Below are 19743 nucleotides of genomic sequence, written 5' to 3'. Positions count from 1 at the left end.
TTATTAAAAATACTTCTATCTTTTATCTCAAAAAATAAATAAATAAAAAGAATGAAAAGTGGTACTCTATCAATACTAATATTTTAGGAGCTTTCTGGTAATTTTTTGATTTGATCAACTTTTCATCTGTATTAACCTCATCATTTGTTTCCTTTTTCTTTTTAAATATCGTCGTGTTTAAGAAATAACACAACAATTATTTCCAAATTATCATATTTTGAAACTGGCCCTGAGCTCCTAAACATTTTTTTTTTTTTTGGGTAAACAAACACACATACACACACAAAAGAGAGGGAAAGGAGTTTTAACACAAAGACACACCACAACTTCACTCAAAAATCATGGCAACTTTTATGGGAGGGTAGAGTAAATTATACTACACACAACACATTCTCTTAAGTCTTAAGTAATATATGACAATTACCCATTCTTTTTTATTTTGAGAAACAAACACACACACAAAAGAAAGAGGTAAAAGGAGTACCTAAGCAACTTGGAAGTTAACTAAAACAATTTGTAGATTAATATAGATAGACCGAATGTTAATTAAAAATAACTAGTCTTTAACTCGTGCGATGCACGGGAATGCTATTGAAAAATAAATTTAATATTTCTTTTATTCTATAAAGAGTAATCATTGTGTAGCGGATTACATTCTATTGAAAATTAAAATTAAAATTAAAAATTAAAAAGAAGAAAAGAGGTAAAACATCATTTTGAGTTGTAAATCTATAGTTTAATATAATTTTAAACTTTTTTTTAATGGTATAATGTGTTTGGGTCTAAAAGAGTGTGTAAAACCAACTGTGAAATGTTCTTAAGAGTGGAGTTTCTCTGGATTGAATGTGTTTAAGGTTAATATTTACGCACTTTTGTTTCAATGGCCAATTAGAGAGGGGTTACGGTCAACAAAGTTTACCAAAATGAAATTTTACTTGATGTTTGTATCACATTTTTCAACGCAAAAAAAGAAAAAAAAAAAAAAGAAAGAAAGAAAGAAAAATTTGAACAATTATTCTATATGATCCTTTAATTGAAGAGCCAATCTAGATTTAACTTGCTACTAAAGCGCAAACAAATCATTTCCCAATTTTCAATTTCATTATCAGTTGTCTCAATTTCATACTGCTACCACGCCAAACACATTTTTGATGCATACTTAGATGCATAACATCCCATGAAAAGCTCATGCCCAATTGACATTTGGCCACAAAAACAAACAGCCCCAAAAAAATCTGTAACTATTTCACACTCTTGGCTTTAGTAATCTTGGAACCAAATACTTACTAATCATCAGATCCTGTATAGCAAATCATTGAGCAACCCGAATACTTTTATTCATCTGATAACAATTTCCACAATTATTACAATACCCCATTGAAAGAAAAAAAAAATTATATGGCAATAGTAACTTTAAAAGCTAACATAGTGATGTTTGAGGGAACATTTTAATAACCAAAATGCAAATCAAACTAAACTCTCTAGATAAATCACTGCTATAACAGTGTATGTCCTCCCATTACTTCTTGCAAGCCAATAGTAGCAGCAAGAGTTACCACGATTGCTTTGGCTTGATGAAAGAAAAACCAAAACCTCAGTCGAAAATTTTTTACTGCAAAGAGGCAATTACTTATATAAAAAAAAAAAAAAAAAAAAATGCAAGTCTAAAATTCTTCCCAAACCTATAAAAAAAATAATTAAAAGCAACAATGAAAGAAAATCCTCGTCAAAGTATCACGAAATTGAGACAAATATATATTAGTGCCCAAAAGAACTACAAATAACCAAGACAATTAAAAATTAACTATATACACAAACCAAAAAAAAAGCTTCATGTGAGGATTATGCTTAATTATGTTGTGAAAAGTGGAACATATGGAAAGAAATAAATTTCATTTTATGTATCTCATACTACCCTCATAAGGTTTTTATTTATTTTAAATCTCACTTATCAAAAAAATAAATTTTTTTAATCTCGCCCTTTTCCGAGTGCCATCATCAATTGGAAACAATTGGAGCTTTAGTTTCATAGGAGTATATTGTTCGCAACAAAAAGATTTTGCCAAAAAGAATGGAATCCAAATTATTTTGCAAGTTTATGTGATTTGTGACTGCTTGAAACCAAAAAAAGATGGGCCACACCTAGTATTTCCAACTACCATAGTGACTTGTTTTGTGGAAGGTAATTATCATTGCACCAAGCCCGACCTCTAAATTCTACACTTATGTTCAATTATGCACCACATCTAGTCCTAATTGGCTTTTATGTTTAGAATTATATGCAAAACTAAATTAATTAGGCTTCAGAAAAAAAAAAAAAAAAAAAAAAAAAAAAAAAAAAAAAAAATTCTAACATACAGTTAAAATTTCATAAACATGAATTCTAATATCAAACTCCAAATAAATTATATAACATACAATGAAGAAACCCAAAAAAAGAAAAAGAAAAAAAGAAACTATAGTAGCTAAATATACAAACAAAACAGTAATTAAAAGACATTGACACACAAAAATTAATATCTAAAACTAAAGAAGCATACCTTGCTTAGAAATTTTTTTATTTCAATAATATCAAACCTAACTCAGAAAACCTTGAATTAAAAGAACTCAATTTAAGTAGATTAGTAAAACAAAGGGCCAAATAAAGAAAATAGGTAAGAGGAAACTCCTAAAATTAAAGTAATAACCTCACTAACCATTTTAAAAACTCCAAGCGATGAAGAATGGCAACCCCCCAACTCAACAACATCTTTGCCAAAGAATGCATACTGTGACACATAAAAATGTACCTTCTGCATCACAGAAGAACTCAAGTAAAAACCGGTCAATTCGCCAAACCTACAATTTAAAAAATACCCTCCAAATATAAGTAAGACATTTAATGAAATTAATTATTCCCAATGAGAAAAATACACACACAACCTTGCATGCTTATATGCATATAGGCAGGACAATCATAAAAGGATTTTGAACTAATCATAACCTCACTTTGAAGCCATTTTGAATTCAAACCAATTTTCTCAAAAAAAAAAAAAAGGAAAATTTTTGCTAAAATCCACATTATAGTAAAACACAAAACTGTTAACTTATTTCAAATAGCAAATGATGTAGCATAAAACATAGCCCAAACGTGAAACCATATAACTTATTTCAATGAAAAAAATTGGAGTGGCATTTCATGAATTTGCACAAATAAGTCATTCTATCCAATATATGACAATTTTTGAATGTAGTATTATACAAAATATGAATGGTTTTGATTCATGGGCAACTAAACAGGCCTAAGAGATGTGCCTAATGAGGGAACATGCAAAGAAAAATCCATTATCAGCTCAAATGTTATTTGCCTTAGTCAAATAGTTCGATAGTTGATAGATTCATAATTTCTCTGCAACTAAAAGTAATGGTTATAGTTATTTATCATTACCAACTCTGGAATGTGACAGAGACTAATTTTACAACAAAAGGCTTGCATTTCTTCTTAGCGTCAAAATCAAGGTTATTGTTTCAAATCTGTTGTAGATTAATATTGGTATCAACTATCAACCAAACCCACTCATGTCCTTAACATGTGATTTGACACAAGTTAAGAGAAGTGTTCAGTTGGTGAATGGTGATATCCTATGTGATTTATATGTGGCTTTATAAAGTTAGAGGAAGCACTAAACATCATGTACATGTATTCATAAAAGCAAGGGTCATAGCATGAAAATACAAGCAAAATTTTTATTTTGGGAAATACCTGTTGGGAATGAGTCGTGGGCAACCTTGTAATCATTGTGGATTTGAAAAATCTTATCCCTTCTTGGCCTATGTTGCTCCACTGCCTTCTCTTTCTTCTTCTCTAATAACCTAAATAGCAAACCAGAAAAGTAAAAAAAAAAAAAAAAAAAAAAAAAAAAAAAAAAAGGAACATAAAACTGAAATTGAAACTCATGAAAGCAAAGGACCAAAACCCAGAAATTGGAAAAGAAAAATCCTAATAACAATTCAGGTAGATTTTGATCATTTAGGTTGTTTCCCTGATTTCAACAAATCCCTAAATTGACAGCAAACCTATATGAAGACAATAGGATAAGCGATTAGTTGAAGACAATAGGATGAAAGATTAGTTGAAATTACCGAGAAAAATGTTCTGATATCGAGCCTAGGTCGGAATTGAAAAAGTTTGTACCCATGGTCGTACCCTAGCACCATCCTCAAGTTTTCAAGAAATTAAAACTTACTGACAAGTGTGTGGAACCGGAAGATGGAGGGAGATTGGACTGACAGTAGTGAAGAGGCCTCCCTCAAATCTCTCTCCAACTCTCTCTGCATCATATCAGATTTCTCTCTTTGTGACTCACGGATGCTCCCTAATCTCTATCGATATATGTTCATTTATCTCTTTCTCTTGCAGTTTTTTTTTTTTTAATATATACCTGTGCCAAATGTTTAGTAGACTTTATATATATATTTATATAATAAAAAGTTTACCAAACAGTGAAACTCAAACGTTTGTCGATTATATCTCTTTCTCTAGCGGATATATATTCCTTTATCTCTTTCTCTGGCATTTTTTTTTTTTTTTATATTAGTTGTGCCAAACGTTTAGCAGACTTTATCAAAAAAAAAAAAAAAAAAAGTTTAGCAGACAATGAAACTCAAGCAATTGTCGATTATATCTCTTTCTCTAGTAGTTTTTTTTTAGTATATATCCTGTGCCAAATGGTTAGCAGACGGTGAAACTCAAACGTTTGCAACACATTTTGCCACTAAGAATTAATTTTGAAATAAACAATCATCAAAGACTTAAAAAAAAAAAAAAAAGTGACGTGCTTGCAACAAAAGGAAAGGAAGAAAACAAAGGTTTCATAAAGGTTTTGATTGAAAAGGTTTTGAATTTGTGCTTTAAGGTGGAATTAAATATGTAAGAAGTGGGCTTTATGATAGAGATAGGGCTGAGAATTATTTTAGATTTATTAGTATTTTAAAATTGATAAAAACTATTTTAAAATTATAGGATAAAATCAGAAAATATGATAGAAATAACATAGCTGCTGATGTAGCTCAATGTAAGCGTAGCAACATTAATTGTTACGCTTCAACTTTTAGTATTATATAAATATAGATATAGTGTGGGTTTGGATAGCAATTAATCCAGCGTCTATGTTTTCAAAGCTTGTTTTCTCCTTTTTTTTTTTTTTGTGCCTGCATTTGTTGACTTTGAGAGACAATATTTACTGTTTATGAACAGTGTATGCACTGTTTATACACTATGTATACACTGTTCACGCATTAAAAAATATTAAAAATGAGTTCCATGGTAATATTCATACATTTAAAAATTATTTTACTAGAGTGTTTTCAGTAACAATCAGTTTTTAGCAACAATAAATTGTATCCAAACGGACCCATAAATTCTTTTCTGACAATCTGATGAGTCTATCCTTGTGGGCTGGTTACTTCCTGTAAGTAAGATGCCTAGGAATCAAAAAATTCCCTCCCAAATTATCCAATTATTTAAAAAAAAAAAAAAAAAAAGCTTAAAGTTACCGACTTGCCGTGTGGAAAAGGAATAGTATGGTTTACAGTTTACGCTGACCTATGACTCACGAAAGAGTCTTGGTGCGCTAGAATGTGGAAGAACTTTGGCTTACCGTGTGGGAAATCAGCCTCATCTAGATCTTGACTACCAAAACTTCTCTCCAAATTGAGTTCCATGGCGTTGCCATGTTCAAAGTTGGGGGAAATTTTGGGTGGGTTCAAAGTTCAAAAAGTCAAACGAAAAAAAAAAAAAAAATGGTGCCATCCAGATCTGTAGCCGTGAAGGAGAAGGAAAGAAATGAAAAAAAAAAAAAAAAAATTCAGAAGATAAGGATAAACGATGAAGCCATACGATTGGAAGAAATCACAAGAAGAAAATGCAAAAAAATATGGAGACGGTAAAAAATTGTTGAGAGCGTATTTAAGTAAAATAATGCAACGTTTGATTTTTTATATGCTGCCGGCCTGACTTAGATTTTAGTTAAATCAACTAGTAAAACCTCTAATAGTTATATAAAAATCTATGGATTAATCTCTGCCTACACCTATACTAGTGTTAATGTTTTTCTACTAGTTTTCCCATTAAAGTAGGACTATTTTAGTAATAGCGTACAGACTAAACAAGTACCAATACAAAAGTTAGAAAAAGCAATACGAATCATATGATTCCTGCAACGTGCAAAAAGGGGAAAAGTAGTCTCCGACGAGTGGAAAATGGGTCCATAACGTACCGTGTGGAAAGAACTTTCACTTACCGTGTTTAAAAAAAAAAAAAAAAAAAAAAGACTTCTATGTTCGATCGTGGAAACAACAAGGTCATCCTTGACCTGACCATTTCAATCTAAAGTTAGTTCACACTTGATTTATATTCATCGCTAATGCACGGCTTTCGCTTCATAAAAATCCACAAGACTCACCATTAGCGTTGTTTCTACCAGCAAAATACTCCATGATGGTTAATTATAATCATACTGTTGTTGTATTTCTTCTTTTGTCCTTGATATTCAAACTGGGTTCATGCACTGAAAATCAGAGTCAGACTAATAATGTGACAGTGAAATGCATCCAAAGTGAAAGAGAAGCACTTGTCAGATTCAAGGCAGGCGTAATTGATTTTCCAGGTAAGCTTTCTTCATGGTTCGGTGAAGATTGCTGCCAATGGAAAGGCGTAAAGTGTGACAACGAATCAGGTCATGTTACCCAGCTCAATCTTAGCAACCCAGCCGGACGCCACAGGCACTTTGATTATCCAGATGGTATAACCCGTTTAGCACTTAATCCTAATAAACCCGTTTCAGCCTTATATTGTTCCAGATTGTCTCATATTTATAATCGTAGGTCTTGTAAGTCACATTGGCCATGGCGCGGTAAGATAACTTTTTCTTTGATTCACTTTGAATATTTAAATTACTTGAATCTAATAGTCCGTTTAAATTGAAAGGGAGGTAGATAGAGTAAAGTAGAATATAGTAGATTTGATCTAAAATTAGCATATTTTCAATTAACTCAACTCTACTCCCCTTCACTCCCTTCTTTCTCCCCTCTATCTAAATGACCCTTAAGTTAGAATGACTTTGTTCAGCAAAAAAAAAATTTGGAATGACTTTTAGGTTGTATTTGGGAAGTTGGATTTGGATTTGAAATTAATAGATTTGAAATTAAAGGATTTCAAATCCATGGAGTTTAGGAGTTTATTTCAAATCTAAGCATTTTAAATTTTAAAGGTTTAAAATCATTGGCAGATTTGCCAAATTCAAATTCTTGACCTTTTTTAAACTTCCTAAACAAATTATTTGAATTTTAATCACTCAAATCCAAATTTAAATGTCCAAATCATGTCATCCAAACACACATAAAGGTATTTGAATTCTTGAATTTTTTGGCATAGTAGAGAACTTGATGTATCTAATACCTCTTATATATCCATCTTTTTCAGGGGATGTTAAAGCGTCTTTTTCAGGGGATGTAAATGCATCTCTTTCAGGGGAGATTAGTCCTTATCTCGGCAATCTGCCGAGCCTGACACATCTTAACCTTGAAGGAAACTACAATTTGTTTACCAAAAATTTGGATTGGGTCTCAAGTCTCTCTTCTTTACAGAAACTGTATATGGGGGAAGTGAAGATCAATCATACCAAAGCAGATTGGCTGCATGCAATTAACATGCTTCCTTCCCTTCTGGAGTTAAGTTTATGTTCATGTCAGCTTGAACACCTTCCATCTTCCCTTACTTTCCTTAATTTCACCTCTCTTGTTGTCCTTGATTTATCATACAACTCATTTAACACCTCCATACCTCAATGGTTGTTTAATCTTACGAGCCTCACAAAACTTGATTTGACTTTTACCAATCAAGGAGGAAAAATCCTTGACTCATTTGGGAGACTTGGGAGACTTGGGAGCTTGCAATACCTCTATCTAGCTGGTAACCACTTTTATGGTTCAATTCCAGCTTCTTTTGGCAATTTGTCATCCTTGAATGAGTTGGACCTCTCATATAATGAGATGAATGGAACCATTCCAGAAAGTTTTGGGCAACTCTCAACGCTAGTCAAATTGTATCTCTTAGAAAATTCTTGGGAAGGTGTCATAACAGAAGCCCAATTGATGAATCTCATAAATCTAGAAGAGTTTATGCTCACAACTAATAAAAATCAGTCTCTAGTTTTCAATGTGACACATGATGGGTTTCCTCCTAGCCTTAAATCTCTTCATCTAGAAGGTTGTCGCATTGGCCCCAAATTTCCTCTATGGCTTAAATTTCAAAGTGAGCCCACCTATGTCACCCTAAGAAACGTTGGAATCGAAGGCACTATACCTGAGGAATGGTTCCCTATGATATCTGCTCAACTCACCATCTTGGATTTATCCAACAATCAGATAAAAGGGAACTTGCCGCACCAATTAGTATTTCCAAATGTGGCTAAGCTATTTTTGCAAAGCAATTTGTTTTCAGGTCCTATCCCATCAAATATTAGTGATCTAATGCCAAACTTGCAATATTTAGATCTTTCAGAGAACCAACTCTCTGGTACAATTCCTTTGTCCATATCAAAAATAAAACATCTTAATATTCTTGTCCTCAGGAGAAATAATCTTTCAGGGAAGCTCCCTCATAATTGGAATGAGTCACAAATAGGTTTGCGCGTTGTGGATATTTCAGAGAACAACATATGTGGAAAAATTCCCAGCTCAATGGGTTTCTTAGGAAACCTTTCTATATTAGTGTTGAGCAACAACAATCTTAGTGGAGAAATTCCTTCTTCATTACAAAATTGTTCTATTGTGAGCATGGATTTGGGGGGGAATCATCTCTCGGGGAATCTTCCGTCATGGATAGAATCAAACATCTTCATGCTACGCCTACGATCAAATCTATTCAACGGAACCATCCCTAAAAAATGGTGCAATCTTTATAAACTTTGCATCCTAGATCTTGCACAAAATAATCTCTTTGGGGCCATTCCAAACTGTTTCAACAATTTTACTGCTATGGTTGATCAGAACATCTTTGGGTACAAGCCTATTGAGAACTATACAGAGAAAGCATACATTGTGACAAAAGGAAGAGAGTATGAATATGATCGCACTCTCCAATTTGTTACCTGCATTGATCTTTCAGGGAATAGTTTGACAGGAGGAATTCCTATTCAAATAACAAGCCTCACAAGATTGGGTACGCTAAACTTGTCAATGAATCATCTAATTGGAAGCATTCCCAAGAATATAGGAAACATGCGGTGGCTAGAAACACTTGATCTCTCAAACAATAGTCTTTTTGGTGCTATTCCTGGAAGCATGTCTTCTTTGACTTCCTTAGTACACTTGAACCTCTCTTTTAACAACTTGACAGGAAGAATCCCATCTGGTAATCAGCTCCAAACACTAATTGATGCAACCATATACAAGGGAAACCCTTTGTTGTGTGGGTCTCCTCTTCTGACCAAGTGTCTAGGAGATGAAGCATCTGATGGCCCAACTATTACTGGTGTTGATGACAAACAAGGTGGAGATGATTATGAAAGGATATGGTTCTATGCTAGCATTGGACTCGGGTTTGTTGTAGGATTTTGGAGTGTTTGTGGCACCCTATTATTGAAGAAGTCATGGAGACACTGTTACTTTCGTTTCTATGATGACATCAAAGATAGGATATCATTGCTAATTGCATTGAAAGTAGTTCATTTGAAAATGATATTTGGGCTAGAAAAAAATTGAAGTTTGTAGATTGGAAAGCTATTTTAGTTCTAAATTTGAGGTATGCATGTGTTTTGTGAAATTGTAAGTTAAATATTTTTTATCTTGGTTTTTCCATTAGTTATACGCGTGTTTTCCTTTGTAGTTGACCTATTTGATAATTTGCCAATGTTCTTTTCCGCTTTGATTTCTAAGTTTACATTTTTGAATTTCAAGGTTCTGATTCATTTGAAATTTATCTTGGATAAGATGTAGAAGATTATTTTAATTTTTGTCCAATTCAATCTTTGTTTGCATCTTTTGCATTTTGGTTGTGTAGGTAATATGTTTGATAATTTGGATAGTCAACTTCAATTTCATAAATGATTACTTGCCCAATTTGTTTTGGGTGTGTATTAGTATCTCAACGGGTCTAGTGCATAAGAGTACTAAATTTGACACGTGTTTGCATCTCAACAGGTCCTAAAAAAAATTTTCAGGCGTATTCCTATATTTTATGTAAAATTTATACTTTTACCCCCTAAATAAAATGTTGCTAGTTGCTAATAAACAGAGCAAGGCTTTTATTCTCTACCAGCATAGGAAAATCCAAGTAATCAATGGACAAGGAAAAAAAAATCAAGTGGTCAAAGGAAGTAATTTTAAATCTAATTAAATTTTCGTTAAGCATTGGTTATCTATACTACTATTTAAGGGGCTTTCTTTCTTTGGACTAGATATTTTGTTGGTTCAAAAATACCCCCCAACGCTCCTAAGTTTAAGTAAAGACAAAACTAAAGAATAGTCAAGTAAAAATGCACGTCTAGCTTGCACTAAAATATTGCCTATAAAATAGGAACACTCTATATTCAGGTATTTGAAATGTTCCAACTACCTAAACTCATGTTTTCCACACACACACACACACAAAAAAGATTTTTTTTTCTACTTTTAATATGGCTTAACTGTTTCACATAAAAATTATAAAAAAAAAAAGTCTTAAAAGAAAAAAAAAAAAAAAAAAAAAAATTTCCTTGTTCCTAATATCTCGTTATTTTTAAATTTTTTATGAAAAAAAACCTACTCCCAAGTTAATTTTTATGGGTAAAATAGTTATTGTATATAAATCTTATACACCCCTAGGTATTTTGTGATTGAAGGATGCAACAACCCCTAATTATGATGAATGAAAATTATTAACCTTTAAAAAAAAAAAAAATAGAAGAGCTTTTAAGTACGTATGTGAGCGAGTGCTTAGAGGCTAGTGTGTGTAATATATATACTAGTATGTAACCGCTTGTAATTGTAGTATGCTATTGTTTTTTTTTTTTTTTTTTGGGATTTTTGGGTTTATCACATGGAGGATAGAATTAGATAAAATAATGAAAAAAAAAAATTGCATTTTATTATTTAGCGATGCTATTGGTTTTTTTTTTTTTTTTTTTGGAATTAGATAAAACAATGGATAAAAAAACAAAATATTACAATTTATTACTAAAGTCGTACTACAATGAAAAAAAGAAAAAAGAAAAGAGAATTAAAAAAACCTATTTTTCATAACCATAAGGATAAGGTTCATCACGCTTCGAATATCCCACAATCCATAATCATTCCTTTTAGCAAACCTTTAAAGAAATCATAATTGTAAAACTTTTACCAAGTTTAACAAAAAATGAATAAAAAACAAAATATTGCATTTTATTATTTAAGTGATGCTACAATGAAAAAAAAAAAAGGAACTAAAAAAGCCTAGTCACTAATTTCAACATTTCAAGGTAAATACTAAATTGAGCATCTTTGCACGTAACCACAAATTCTTCATAACCACAAGGATAAGGTTCATCTCAGTTCCAATGTCCCATTCCAATTTTTGGTATGCTTGAAAGTTTGGACTTTAATACAGGGCGGTTCCCGCAACAAGTAGTCGAAGCATTTTTTGGCATTTTAGAAGCATGCTTCCCATGTTCATAATTTAAAATTTCCAAGAGGTTACCTATGCCTTTAGGCTTTGATTCACAAAGCAACATGACTCATAGAATATACGTTGCAATAAAATCACCATATGCAAGAGCTGCTTCAATCAATCTTTTTTCTTCAATGACTTCTTCATTCAAGAAGTATTGTATGTTCCCACTATGAGTAGTGCATGTGGATTCTTTGCTTCATAACAATTTTATATATATATAAAAGGTCAGTTTTTTTGCTTTGTCATCTAGTAGGGTTGGGTGACTGAAATATGGAATGAGCGGAATTTTTTGGAGGACCGATTTGTTTTATGTTAATTCGTTGAAGCTTTCGCGACTAATTAAGAAAAGGAAGGAATTAAATTAATAGATTGCATAACTTATATAGAGGGAAATAAATTAGTATATATAAATTGAAAAAGTTGTTTTTGTTATACCTAAACTTGATATTTCCTAATAGTGTTGCTGAATCATTTCCCACCTTCGAAAATATTTCACCAACATGTCATTAGTAAGATTTTGTAAGGTATTCATATTTGTTGTTTGTTTGAAATAGTATTCTAATATTTCATTTGCTATTTATAATAAATGATTTTTAAAGATTCATAGTATCATTTTAAATTACAATAAATTATAATAATGTGTTTTAAGAATTTTTAAATGAATATACATGAATTTTGATGGTCAAATGGTTAAATTATCTAGATTTTTGTATTGTAAATGGTTCTTAATGAATTTGGTCGTGTGAAGTATTTGGTTAAATTCTTGTACATCTTTGATATTTTTTTTTTTTTTTTTTGTAATATAAGATAGAATTTCTACTCTAACCTAATCTAAGTGTATATGTGTGTGAAGTTCCTCCCTGAAAACTTGAACTCCGGCCCTTGCCCCTAACACCTCACAAGCATTTCTACTCTAACTCTAAAATTTATGTTAGTGTTTAGGTCCATTGAACTCCACTCTCAGTCCCCCTAACAATTCACAGCATTACAAAGTGGCCAAGCATTCAGATCCTAAGAATGTAAGACAAACCAACCCCAGTTATTGGTCGAAAAAAAAATGAATCAAATAAAAGGAAAATAAATCTAAAACATTGAATCTTAATTAAACCTCATATTGATCTGTTCAGTAACTCAACTTTTTAACTTTTCAACAATGACACTTTCGAAATTGATAACTTCTTAGGTAAACTACGGATCATTAAAAACGAAGCCACCTCTCACATTAGCCTCGTTTCAATGGGGGTACGCCGTACATGCGCTTATTCAACATAGGATCCTAAGTAAAATATACATACGTTTCAAAATTTTAGTTAATTTGTCATGTTTTTAAACAACCAAAGAGTGCATTAACAAATATTAGAAACTTTATTAATATAGCTTAAGACATATGAAATACAGTAGTAACTCTTGTTTTTAAATTTCTGTTTTGTTAGACCTTTGTAATTTGGGGACTTTGATTATATTGCCCCCACACTACATTCGCAATGTACTTAGATTGGCTTTGTTTTTTAATAAAAAAACTAATCATTACTTATCAGAAAAACAAAGAAATACAGTAGTAACCGGCAGTGACAACGTCGGTTAATCCAATGACAATAACCAACAAAAACATTTTTCTTAAAAAAAAAAAAAAAAAAAAAAAAAAAAAAAACAAACCTCTCTAGATCTCCTATGAAATGTTTTGTTATAGCAAAAATTAATGAATTTACTGAATCTTCAATTGGTTGTTCTGCTTCATTTTTTATTACACGAATACAATTTTCTGAATCTTCAATTGAACCTTAATTGTTCTGCTCAATGCATCACAATTATATTACCATGACCCGTCTTTTTAGAGATTGAACTTTCATTTGGAAAATGAAAACCAAGTGACTTTTTCTAATTATGAAAAAAAAAATTGAATAATTAAACTAAATCTTCTCGCTGGTATTTCAAGTAGAAAGCAACAAGTAACTTTTCTATATTGCCAACCTTGGAAAGTTCTTGAAAAAGTTAGTCATTCTATGAGCAGCACAATGTAGTTTATCAGCTTGTACATTAAGCATTATAGATTTATCATTTTGCATGGCCTGCAGATGGACAGAACAAAAATTGGAGTTCTAGTGGGAACATGCATGGGAGGCTTAACAGTGTTCAGCACTGCAGTGGAAGCTCTAATCCAAAAGGGATATAAGAAAAGCACACCATTCTTCATTCCTTATTATATCACCAACATGGGTTCAGCATTGTTAGCTATAGACACTGACTTAATGGGACCTAATTACTCCATTTCAACTGCTTATTCAACGGCAAATTACTGCTTATTTTCAGCTGCTAATCACATTAGAAAAGGTGAGGCAGAAATCCTGGTAGCTGGTGGGACTGAGGCTGCAGTCATGCCTATTGGGGTTACTGGATTTATAGCTAGATACTGATTTCAGATAGTAATAATGGTTTACAGAAGACAAATACGTCAATTTCTTCAACATATACTATCATTAAATAAAGAATATTAAGCAAACTTGAATAATTAAACTAAATCTTGTCTTTGCCATTGCAAGGTGAAAACAACACAACTTTCTTATATCCTTTATGCAACATAAATTTCAATGAGGTTGATGGGCAGGAATGGGTTTTGCTGATGATCAGTTCTTAGAAAGGTTAGTATTCCCCGAAGTTAGTGGTTAAGATCATGTTTGCTGCTGCTCTTTACTGCATTTGTAGGGGACACAATGTTCGAATCTTTCAACGTTAGTGGAAACATGTTTATGTGGTTCAGCAGGAAGTTGAGTGTGCTGAAGAGAGTGGAGAAGAATCAACAGAATTGCTGGTTTCAGAGGTCAACTATCTGAGTCCATCTTCTCAAGAACTATGGATATATATATATATATATATGTATGTATGTATATGTATAGAAAATTAAAAAGAGAACCTTCATTCACTGAGTAATTAGAGCTGCTCAGAGAGAAGAAATGAGCAGCAACAATCCCTAATATCCTACACCAGAAGATGCATTATTAAATTACCTAGCAATGAACTAATGAAGATCCAAACAGACTAACTCTATCTACCAAAGTTTGGAAGTGTTCTCTAACATATAGAACACTACCCATATGATGCATGCAATGGTCAAAGTTGACAGACATATAGAGCATTACCTCAGGAATTCATTTTATTTTAGGAGACTCTTTTTAAGGGCTACTAATCATCTGATCCTGATTCAAACTTACTCAGGAATAGAAAAAGAGTTGCAGAGGGAACAAATAGGAACAAAAGGACTATGATATTTTAAGTTCCAAGTATTTTGGCTCATTTAGATGTCAAACACAACAATCAGAATGAAAAATGCTTTAATATGGCCTTAATTTCTTAAATCAGAGCCCTTGTAGAATCAATCCAAGTAATAATGTTATGCTTTGTACTAACAATTTGTAGCAAACCATTACTCCATCACATCAACAAATAGTAATGAATCAACTTCTATAGTTGAAAAGTAGTTCCCTATGTTAGCAGTAATTAGGAATTTGATTCAGGGGTAGACGTTTTTTCATGCAGCAAAGGAGACAACAAATCAGAAGAAGCCAATAAAATCCCAACATAAAGTTTGATCCTACATGGAGGGATTAGTACTGGTTGTGATAACTGATAAACCAGTCCCACATTCCAAATTTCACATATAGATGGATTTTGTTATGAGAATCCAAAATTCCAAATGCTAATAATAAATTAGACAAACATACAAAAGAAACCAGCCAAAATCATCACCTGATTGATAACATACAAAAATCAGAACTCTAATCTCAAAATAAGCCATTCAAAATACGTTATGAAACATACTAACCATGTGGTATTTTGAAATAAGCCATTCACAACATAAATAGGTTTTTTGAAATATTAACGAAATGTTAATGCATTATCAGAACTCTGATTTTCAATTCAAACAATTCCCTACTTTCCTTGCAATGAAACAGAAAATAAATATGCAAAATAATAATAGGAAAACTAAAAAATTATATAATTAAAGAATAAAAATTATTCACAGAAAGAAAGGAAAGCAGAGGCAGATGAAATAACCATAAGTGCCATATCATAAAAGTTATCACCTCATGTTATGCATTTCCGCCTGTGCTAGTGAATTCCCTTCATTTGTTGACCTATTGTCATAAATATATTATGCCTAATCACTTCTCTTATAATTGCTTCCACCCTAGGGAATAGGCAAGGTAATCAGACCCAAAAGAAGGTTACCCTTCCAAACTCAATCAACATCTGGCATATGCATCCAATGCCCATCTCTTAAACAACGTGGAAAAAACTCCATTCCAAAAAAATAAATAAATAACAATTTCTTTTTTGATAAATCAGTAAGATTTCATTAAAAAAAAAAAACACTCAAAACAAACAGTCCCACTACAGTTCAAGACAAGGCTCAACTGACAACTTCAACACAATCAATGCAACTAACAAATATGCAACAGAAGAACAATATCCAACTGACGACTCATTTTTCTGCTCTAAGAGCTGAGACTACACTTCTTTTTTTTCACAGTATCCACTAACTTCGCCAACTGCCACGGGGTTATAGATTGCTTTTGGATTGAAGAACAAAGAAAGGTAATCCCCAGATGGAGCAGAGGACTCTGTTTAAGGTTGAACAATAATCTCATCAGCAACACAATTTGCATTATCTAATCAATAACTCCGAAATTAGCAACATAAATTTTCACATACCTACCAAGTCAAAGACTCTAAAATCACCTCTAGTAAGAGTTAATTGTCTATGGAATGAAATTACAATTTTTTTTTTAACCACACATTTATCCCCTATCAAGTAATCCAACCACATCTTTCATGGTCAAACTTCAGAAAACGTAAAAATCTAAGACTATACTCAAAAACCCACCTAATAAAAACGCAATTTTTAATAGACAACACCATGTATCATATCATATAAGTTACCAACAAATTTTTTTGGTAAATCACAATATATTATTACGCAACCAGGGGAAAATCATAGTGAAAAATGACTCTTTATTCTCTGCTATTATCCAACACAAACAGTAGTATAATCTGAACTATAATGGAAATTAAACTACAGAGTTGCAATCTTTGGATTGTAACATAAACAGAAAATCAGAAAAAGGAAGAAGTATTAAGAGAATTAGGAAGAGATTAAGGTCTGGTTAATGGATCTCTAGCAATTGAGCTATTATTGATATAAAGACGCAGAGAAATGAAATGAGTGCGTACCAAAAGTAGAAGTATGTTATGATCCTAGTGTCTCATATTGGTTAAGTGTAAGCTTAACCATGTGTTTATAAGCTCTTGCACCCTCCCATTGTAAGCCGGTTTTAAAGGGTGAGTTCTACCCATGGGTTTGTAATATTTGGTATCAGAGCTAGATGACGAACAACCCACCACCTACACACTCAACAACCCATGATGATCGTTTATCAACCTTGGAAGTTAGCAACCATTCTATTCGGAGCCAATTTGACATTCAGAAGGAAGAATTCACCAAGGAGTTTACTAATATAAAGGAAAGCGTGGAAGCCCTCTCCAACGCTATAGCACAGATGGGACGGAAAATGGAATGAATGGACAACCAAAACAGCAATTTTGAAGAAGGATCAACCAGCCGCAATCGTGAGACTAATGGTGGTTTAGCCAATCAAAATGGAGGAACTTTTGGAGGGATACAAACTCGATTTTCTCGAGTAGATTTTCCTCAATTCAATGGGGAAGATCCCATGGGATGGATTTACAAGGCAGAGAAATTTTTTTGATATCAAAGAACGGCAAATAATGAGAAGGTTCTACTCACTTCTTTCAATCTACTGGATGAGGCACTCCAATGGTATCAGTGGTTTGAGAAAGCATGAAGAGATGTTTCATAGGAAGAATTTACACATGCCTTGTGTGTTCGGTTCGGACCCTCTGATAATGAGGACTTTGATGAGGCTTTAGCCAAATTATGATAGACGGGGACAGTTAGAGGATACCAAGCCCAATTTGAGCGGATAGCATCATGAGTGCAAGAATGGCCAGAGAAAGCTTTGATGGGGAGTTATATAGGTGGATTGAAAGACGAAATACAATCAGAAGTGAAGCTATTTCATCCTACAACTCTAGTCCATGCTACTAGCCTGGCCCGGTTGCAAGAAGATATATTACAGTGGCAAAGGCGAGCACCGCCACGATATGGCCTCTTGCCAACAACACCACTTTGACAAGCTGTTACAGCCTCCACCAATCCAAAACTTCCACCAGGAACTAGATTCAAAAGGTTGTCTTGGACTGAAATGCAAGCGAGGTGTGACAAGGGATTTTGTTATAATTGCGATGAGAAGTTTGTACTAGGCCACAAATGCAAAAATCAACAAGTTTACATGTTGGAGACCATGCTGAAGTCAAAAGAAGTAGAAGAGAACGAAGAAACAGCAACAAGGGAAACACAACAAACTATTTCAGAGATCTCTTTTAATGCACTTTCCGGAGTGGATACTCCCCAAACCATGCGTGTGCGTGGTATGATCCAAGGTAAACCACTACACATTCTTATTGATAGTGGCAGCACCCACAACTTCGTCAATTTCAAATTTGCAAGAAAGATGGGTTGTTGCAAGGTGCCAACCCGGCATTTCAAGTCATGGTGGCTAACGGAGATCAGTTGCAATGTGATAAAATTTATTTATCGGTACCTATGGAAATACAAGGTTACCAATTTCAAACCAATGTTTCCCCTTGGATTTACAAGGCTCCGATATTGTTTTGGGAATGCAATGGTTGTGAAGCCTCGGAAAGGTGTTGCATGATTGGGACAATTTAACAATGGAATTTTGTATGAAGAAGAAGAATTTCCTCATTCAAGGTGAGACCGCTAAAGGAGTAGTACAAGAGTCAATTCAATCAATGCAACATTTGGTGGCTAATGGGTCAGATATGTTTCTCATGAAAATAGTGGGTATGTCAGAACAAAAAGGAGGGACTTCCTTGACCAATGTTGCAGCACACGAAATGGAACAACTTTTGTTCCACTACAACACTAACTTCCACGTACCCACTGCACTACCACCGCCAAGAGTGCATGATCATCGCATTCCATTGGAGCCAGGTGTTAGACTTGTTAATGTGCGACCATATCACTACCCACACATTCAGAAAAACTAGTAGAGAGCCTGCGCGCGATACATGGATATTGTTGTAAGCTATTATATGAAAATGTTAAGTAGAATGTCGAACATACGTTAAAAGTAATAACATTAAGTAACACCATTTTATCAATCCATCAAAATATTGTAGTTAAATTTTCAATAAGAATTTTTCAATATACCAAAGACATTCAGTAATTAAAGAATTTCTCAATATATCAGAGAGATTTAGTAATCAATTACGTGTTGCGTCAATACAATTTTTCGTTAACATAACATTTAACCTTTGGGTGAACGAAAGGCTAAGCAAACATGGGGTTGAGCTGGAAAAGGTTCATGACTTTTTGGGTTTAGAGTCTATGTAGGTCCTGGTGAATAATGCAAGAGAACATGAGAAAATGAGAGATGTAGAGAGAAAGAATAGAGAAGTATTGGAGAATGGGTTTTGAAAAGAAAGGTTTAAAACTTAATTAAAAAATAAAAGTGTTTAGTACATGTTGAACCTTTTTATTCACTTACCAGTATCACCACGGAGTGTCCATGGATGGAACTATTTTGAAGCAAAACTTCTCTTCTTCTCTATAGCCTATTTCATATTGCTTAATTACCACCTACAAACTCCTTGATAAATTTCAACTTAGACATTTTTTTTTTTTTTTTTTTTCAAGGATTTGGGGCTTCTTGGATGTACTAGGGATTTGGCGAGCCGTTAGTTCAGTAATGAAGCCACTTTAATCTAAATTCTTGTTAAAATCATATATTATATATATATATAAGCACAGACCTCCTGCAGGAGTGCATGAGGTTCTGTCAAGTGGCACATCCTTGCAATAGTCTTTCTATGACTTTCCTCCCACCTTCTCTCAACTCTTCATCTCCCCCATCAAATCTAATTGGCTAACATTATTGTCACTAGCTTGGATTAATAACCTATTACTCACGTTT

General features: G+C 33.0%; 2 protein-coding genes and 1 long non-coding RNA gene across 3 annotated transcripts; 2 read left to right on the top strand and 1 right to left on the bottom strand.

Moving 5' to 3' along the window:
- Positions 1 to 1064: 1064 nt before the first annotated feature.
- Positions 1065 to 3030, bottom strand: LOC136063528 (uncharacterized). Its single transcript, XR_010625152.1, has 2 exons — positions 2697 to 3030; positions 1065 to 1612 (listed from the first exon to the last, which is right to left on the bottom strand). It is a non-coding gene; the product is annotated as an uncharacterized LOC136063528 (long non-coding RNA).
- A 3385-nt stretch (positions 3031 to 6415) lies between these two features.
- On the top strand, positions 6416 to 9917 carry LOC111992777 (receptor-like protein EIX1). The gene is made up of 2 exons (XM_065764071.1): positions 6416 to 6893; positions 7463 to 9917. The coding sequence occupies exons 1-2, from the start codon at positions 6476 to 6478 to the stop codon at positions 9742 to 9744; spliced, it is 2700 nt and encodes an 899-aa protein (XP_065620143.1). The 5' UTR covers positions 6416 to 6475; the 3' UTR covers positions 9745 to 9917.
- A 3826-nt stretch (positions 9918 to 13743) lies between these two features.
- Positions 13744 to 14082, top strand: LOC136063532 (3-oxoacyl-[acyl-carrier-protein] synthase I, chloroplastic-like). The gene has a single exon (XM_065764047.1). The coding sequence runs from the start codon at positions 13744 to 13746 to the stop codon at positions 14080 to 14082; it is 339 nt and encodes a 112-aa protein (XP_065620119.1).
- The last annotated feature ends 5661 nt before the right edge of the window (positions 14083 to 19743 follow it).

The sequence above is a fragment of the Quercus suber genome, unplaced genomic scaffold (assembly GCF_002906115.3).
Source record: "Quercus suber isolate HL8 unplaced genomic scaffold, Cork oak 2.0 scaffold_539, whole genome shotgun sequence".
In the NCBI taxonomy this organism is placed as follows: domain Eukaryota; kingdom Viridiplantae; phylum Streptophyta; class Magnoliopsida; order Fagales; family Fagaceae; genus Quercus; species Quercus suber.
This window is presented reverse-complemented; position numbering and strand designations above follow the sequence as displayed.

Coding starts and splice junctions, on each gene's coding strand:
- LOC111992777 (XM_065764071.1), top strand. CDS start 6,476: ATGATGGTTAATTATAATCATACTGTTGTTGTATTTCTTCTTTTGTCC. Junction 6,894..7,462: donor GTCACATTGGCCATGGCGCG/GTAAGATAACTT, acceptor CATCTTTTTCAG/GGGATGTTAAAGCGTCTTTT.
- LOC136063532 (XM_065764047.1), top strand. CDS start 13,744: ATGGACAGAACAAAAATTGGAGTTCTAGTGGGAACATGCATGGGAGGC.